Source organism: Periophthalmus magnuspinnatus, chromosome 2 (assembly GCF_009829125.3).
Source record: "Periophthalmus magnuspinnatus isolate fPerMag1 chromosome 2, fPerMag1.2.pri, whole genome shotgun sequence".
NCBI lineage: Eukaryota > Metazoa > Chordata > Actinopteri > Gobiiformes > Gobiidae > Periophthalmus > Periophthalmus magnuspinnatus.
Window position 1 is genome coordinate 11,198,368 of NC_047127.1, and position 6,450 is coordinate 11,204,817.

The 6,450-nt window shown below is 34.7% G+C and overlaps 1 protein-coding gene across 1 annotated transcript; it reads left to right on the plus strand.

Moving 5' to 3' along the window:
• The first annotated feature begins 273 nt into the window (after positions 1–273).
• Positions 274–6,254, plus strand: LOC117380260 (dTDP-D-glucose 4,6-dehydratase-like). Its single transcript, XM_033977039.2, has 12 exons — positions 274–484; positions 685–751; positions 851–919; positions 1,658–1,748; positions 3,207–3,355; positions 4,206–4,304; positions 4,402–4,461; positions 4,540–4,583; positions 4,660–4,825; positions 4,911–4,966; positions 5,253–5,350; positions 5,991–6,254. Exons 1-12 carry the CDS (start codon positions 438–440, stop codon positions 6,086–6,088), a joined length of 1,044 nt encoding a protein of 347 aa, XP_033832930.1. The 5' UTR covers positions 274–437; the 3' UTR covers positions 6,089–6,254.
• Positions 6,255–6,450: the final 196 nt, after the last annotated feature.

Genomic DNA, 6,450 nt, shown 5'->3' on the forward strand with positions numbered 1-6,450 from the left:
ATATACGTTCAAAAAGCTTAAATTAATCGGATAATGTTTCAAAAACCGTTATTTGTCAGTCACTAACAGGAAGTTAATAATTTTCTTTTAGACGTCTTTACATTATGCTGCTGCCAAGTCGGCACGAATGACAGTTTGAGTGACATCAAAATCCTCCAACCAAAACGCGTAAAATTTGTGACGCAAATATTTTTACCCAATCAGAACGCTTAAAATTCAACTAAGACCCGCCTATCTTCAACGTGTCAACGCTGCCGGAAAAGGACCTCTACTGTCGGGATTTACACGGGAGAAGCAGCAGTCTACCAAAAAACATCTCATTTTTGGCTTTTTGACAACAAACCAAACGTCTAATACTTTTCAAAAAAAATACGAACATGTTGCTCTTAATGTCCTACTGATTATATACGCTTACATTTTGGTTGTAATGACAAAAAATGAGCTACAACAAGACTGTTTTGGTGACTGGAGGCTCAGGATTCATGTAAGTAATGAGCTCTAAAATACCTGAATAATATATATATTTTTAGCAATATATTCAAAATTAAATGTGATTTGTTATTGATGTATTATTTCCCATGCAATTCTTATTTAAATAACTCTAAATTTGTTGATTTTTGCGCTAAATTCCCTTGACTTTTTTTTTTTCCTTTTTGCAAATTAATTTCTTCTTCTTGTTTTTAGAGGCTCTCATCTTGTCATCCATCTGGTCAAAAGACATCCAGACTGGAGGATTATTAATTTGGATATAGTAAGTCTAAAATATTAAGTTAGTATGAGATAAATAGCAATGTCAGTGCTGAATTGCGAGTTTTTGGATATGAATGAATGGTATCTTTGTTTCTCATAGCTGGACTACTGCTGCAGCCCGAGAAGCCTGGAAAATGTGGAGGACAGCCCAAACTACACATTCATCAAAGTAAAAATATGAATTAATTGATAAAATTGTTTGTTTTTAAGCTTTGGAGATGTATACAGACTAATAATACAACATTATAACATGGCTAAAAGCTCACAAGAATCCATTTTGTGTAATATAGTCAAGTTGGTCCTATTTTTGAACAAGTTATATTCTTTTGTTATGTTACCTTCATAGATCATAATGTGTCAGATCTGTTAGAATGTGATAATCTACTGCTGTATAATAAGATGCACTATGTAAATTTTCTGGTGAGGGTTCACCACTTGCTTGTTGCCTACAATGTCTTACATTATGGCATTAAACAGATCACTTTCCATGTAGACAGCCAGCTGACACCACAAGGCCAAGTTACAGGCCAGATCTATGGAATGGCAACCCCACTGACACTAAGAATGCATGTTTTTGAGCAATAAAAACTTAAATATACATGCAAGATATAAGTTCAATGCCATAATACAAACAAAGTAATAACATCTCAATGGAGGCAAGCAGGTTGCGGACCAACTGCCAGAAAAGTTACACAGTGTACCTTTAATCATTGCAGCTTCAGTTTACCCTTGTCATATATATTGCTTTTATTATCAGCAAACCATGTCAAACGTTAATTTTGTTTGTGTTAACCCTTCCAGTGTGTTAAAAAGAGTGACAAAACATACAGCAACTATATGACAATTAACCTGCATTAACCTTCAACAAACCTGTCATACTAAAATATACTTTTTTTCTTTGAATCAGGGAGATGTGTGCAGCTATCGATTGGTTCATCACATTTTCAATACCCAAAACATTGATGTAATTTTTCACCTGGCAGCTAAGACACATGTGGGTAAGTTATATTATTCTATTCTTACCGATATTGGTGGTTTTTAGATTCTAGTACGTGATGATGTCATACTCCCAGATGGGGGGAAAGAGACCATTTTCTCTATTGATTACATTGTATCTTAGTATAAAATATCTAAAAGGTAAATGCTCTAGGCTTGTAGTCAACTAAAGAAATTCTTGTTGGACACCTGCCATGGATCAATTAGCTGACTAAAAATGGGGCGTGGCAAAAGCTCAAAACTATTACTTAACTCTGTGTATCTGATCCAAACGGCACTCACAGCACTATACCTGCAGGGTGAGTTCATGCAAAAACTACTTATTTATGCAGAGAAAAGTACTAGGAAACAATGTATTTGTATCAAGACAGATTAAACTTCTGAATTAATTTAATCTGCCTTTTTACATCTTCAGTTAACTCCCTCACTAACTTCTCCTTTCTGCTGTTGTCCCATATAAATCCTTATTATAACTAGTTCAAATAACAAATTCAAATTTTGGTCCACCATACGACGGAGTATAAGGGTCACTTAAATTAAAAAAATTATGCGGGCGCTACAAGAAAAAAAGTTGTAATATTACGAGAATAAAGTCATAATATTATGAGAATAAAGTCGTATTTTTATGAGTATAGGCTGCTGTGCATGAATGAGTGACCAGTGCGTTGTGCATTGTGGAGAATTTGGAGCATTTTGTTCAGATAAACTTTCAACTGGGGTTTATGCACAATGAAATACTGTGTCTTTTAGCCCACCATCACCACACTATCATCAGTATAAGTACTTTGAAGGGACACTACAAGTATTTGAGTTTGTTTAGTCAGAGGAACCAGACAGATTTGGAAGAAATTGCTATATCTGAACAAAATGTTCCAAATTCTTCATAACACACTGATCAAATCAAATCAAACTTTATTTATATAGCACTTTTCATACAAAAAAAAGTAACACAAAGTGCTTTACAAAGCATTAAAATCAGTCCCACCCACCAAACCCACCCAGCCACCCGGTCGCTCATTCACGCACAGCAGCCTATATTCATAAAAATACGACTTTATTCTCGTAATATTACGACATTTTCTGGCTTCTTATTCTTGTAAAATTACGACTTTAATGTCAAAATGCTACGACTTTATTCTCGTAGCTCCTGCATAATTTTTTTTTAATTTGACCCTTATGCTCGTCCTACCACCAAGACTCCATCGACCAATTAATCGACTTAACAACTAAAGGCTTTCAACCCTAAAATATATAAATGTTGAACCTGATCATTTCTATTAGTGACTATATCCAAGAACTCACTGTATTACAACAGAAATCTACATTTTAACAATATAAATTTTAGCTAAATGTTATTGGCCTATAGAATATTGTGATGTCATCTGAAACCCAGCAATTATGTGTAACTAGTTTATTTCTCCTTTTTACCCAAATAAAATGTCATTCTTATTTCTTTTCAGAGTCATCATTCAAATGCCCGAAAGATTTCCAGCTTGTAAATATTGAAGGAACTAGAGTATTACTGAGAGCAGCTCAGCAAGCGCTGCACAAAATACAAAGGTTTATTTATGTCAGTACAGATGAAGTCTACGGACCAGGGATCGACCAGGCAAGACCATTCAAATTATTATTATTATTATTGTCAACAAAAACATTGAGACTAATTTATGCCATTGACACAAGAACCCTAAAGTAGACTTGTTAAAAGAGCTCAAATCTTTTTTGAGTTACAAAAAAGTAACTAAAAAAAGTACCCTCGATAAATATTTCCCCCGGAAAATGATTGTTCCATCTTTCATTTGGGGCAGAGTTCGCATTTTGGAGGAAGAAATTTGGCAATTTTTTGTGTGAAAGGGCTTATATTCCGCTGTTTTCTGATCTATGTTATAATGCTCTTTCCTCATCACAAACAGACCTGGAGTTGGGTGTGTTTCATTCACACATGTTTAACACATAAACACTGCATATTTAGGCTCAGCTCTTCTCTCACACAGAAAACACACTGTTCCACCCTGTGATGTCATGTGGTAATACAGGAAGTGCTCCACTGTGTTTTTAAACTTCACACACCTTCACTAGAATCATTTGGATAATTTCAGCCCTGGAATTACCAATGTTGAAAACTTCCATTACATGACATGACAAGGTGGAACAGAGCATTTTGAGCTTTGGAGATGCAGATGACTAATAATGCAGGATTACTCAAACACATGTGAATGAAATAAAACACAACTCCAGGTATGTTTTTGATGAGGTAACAACTTTATAACCTGACTTAAAGCTCACGAGTGTTCATTTAGCGTAATATAAAACCTTTATGTGGCATTCATTAAAAGTCTGTCTCGTTTATGTTCAGAAAAGTCATACTGAAAGCACGATTATTTATACTACTGTAATATTGTAATTGTAGTATTGTGGTATTTTCAATTCCAGCCAATATATTAGTGTTTTGTTCTTAGCACTTTGATGAGAGCAGTCCAATGAGACCGTCTAATCCTTACTCAGCCACGAAAGCAGCTGCAGAGTTTCTCGTTCAGTCCTACTGGGAAAAATACAAGGTTTGTAAAATACATGTGCACACACGTTTTGCCCAATTACTAGAAGGTTGTAGGTTTGATTTTCATTTAATAACACATTGATTGCTTTTCATTTTAGTTTCCTGTGATAATTACAAGAAGCAACAATATTTATGGACCAAGGCAGTATACAGAAAAGGTAGGATTCAGTTAAATATAATAAAAGACCTTTTAAATGTAATCCTATGTTCCTCATAGTTTATTCTGCATTTTCCAGGTCATTCCAAGATTTATCAGTCTCTTGCAAAGAAGTCAGAAATGGTGCGTCTTATTGAGAAAGCAAAAAAGCCCAAATTCTCTCAACTGAATAACAAAAGTATTTTTTTTTAAAAATCAGTACAATTCAGGGAATGCTACCTAAATCGCGTCACTTCCTGTTTGTTGACGATGCTATCAGTGCCTTCCTGTTGGTGCTGGAGAAAGGGATTGTGGGAGAAATCTACAACATGGGGTCTAGCTGTGAGATTCCCATCATGCAACTGGCTACAGAACTCATTAAAATGGTACAGTCCTGCTTCATTACAGAAAATGATAATAATTGACTGAAGCTAATTCATAGTTTTCGTTATGTGTCTTTTTTTTTTCCAGGTAAAGAAGGTCCCGGATTCTGAACTGAACAACTGGATTGAGTTTGTACCTGACAGGTATTTTTCCTTAAATTTACTAGTCATCTTAAAAAAAAAAAAAAAAGATTAAGATTAAATAAGAAATCTGTCTACATTTTAGGTCACAAAATATGTAACAAAAAAAAATGATGGCAGATTGCAGTATGAATGGTGCAAACTGCTATCTGATTAATGTAAAAGTATTCTTTATATTTACCACAGATTATCCCACCAAGTCAAAATTAGAAAATCATAAAAACCGTCATATGTACTTTAAATGTAATCTATTTTTGAGTCTAATATCTTGTACCTTGTTTGTGTGTAGGCCTCAGGTGGACCTGCGTTACCCCATTCACTGTGAGAAGCTGCAGAGACTCGGGTGGAGCGCTGAAGTCGGCTGGATTGAGGGCATCAGACAAACAGGTGAAATGAAAACACAAATATGTCTTTCACAATTATTAAAACTCATTGCCATAGCAATTTAAACTGATGCCAAATTAATAGTTGTTGCTCTGAATTGAGCTCTATACATTTATCAGTCTGGGATGGCTCTCACTGAAAGCCATCGGGACATTCAAACGAATCTCCAGCTGATTGGTTGAAGCGTAACAACAGCAGAACAAGCAGAGAAATCAAACTGGTTAAATCTACAGGTATATTTCCCTCTGCGTGTTTTTAAAAAACAAAATAGTCTATATTTCTGTTAGGAGTAAGTACTTTGGTTGGTGTCATCATGTTTGCTTTGGTTTGTTTGGGCACTTTGCCTTTGGCCTCCACTCAAACCACTGATATTGCCCCATGATTCTCACCACCAGTGGCCTAGGCCCTATTGCACCAGTGGGAGCATGACAAGATGGATTCTTCTGAGTTTACACAAACTCACAAATATCATATATAAGGATTTATCTTGTATGTCTCTCTAACAGCAAATTAACAATAAAAACTAAATATTCTTTTGAATAGTCAGAAGTCCCAAAATGTTGGTTAATTGTTGTTAACTCAAATTATTCCTTTGTTAATGTCATAAAATAAATACTTGTTTAATTTCTTGTCTCCTTTTCAGTAAAATGGTACGAGGAAAACTCCGACTTCTGGCCTGATCCAAGTGATGAACAAAAACAAAACCTCCCTAAATCCAAGAATTTTCGACCTGCACTTTGACTGTCCGCCTCCAGGGGGCAGTGGTTTCACTTCACTTTTGGAGTATTTTTATTCATAATATTTGTGCCAAGTTGATTTATGGCTGATTTGCAGCTTTTATTAAATGTATTGTGGACCAACAGTGCCAAACGATTACAGCCAAATTAAGAAATTAATCATGTTTCCCATACAACTGTAATATTTAATTTATTTTTCTAAGAGAATTTGAACGATTAATGAAAATGCTTAAAAATCTTTCGTAATTAAAAACTTAAAATTGATGCACTGACGTCTTGTTTTTGTGCCAAATTAAGCAATTATGTTTTTAAGGTATTTTTATTTTGAGCAATGAAAGACCTATAAAGATATACATGAGATATATC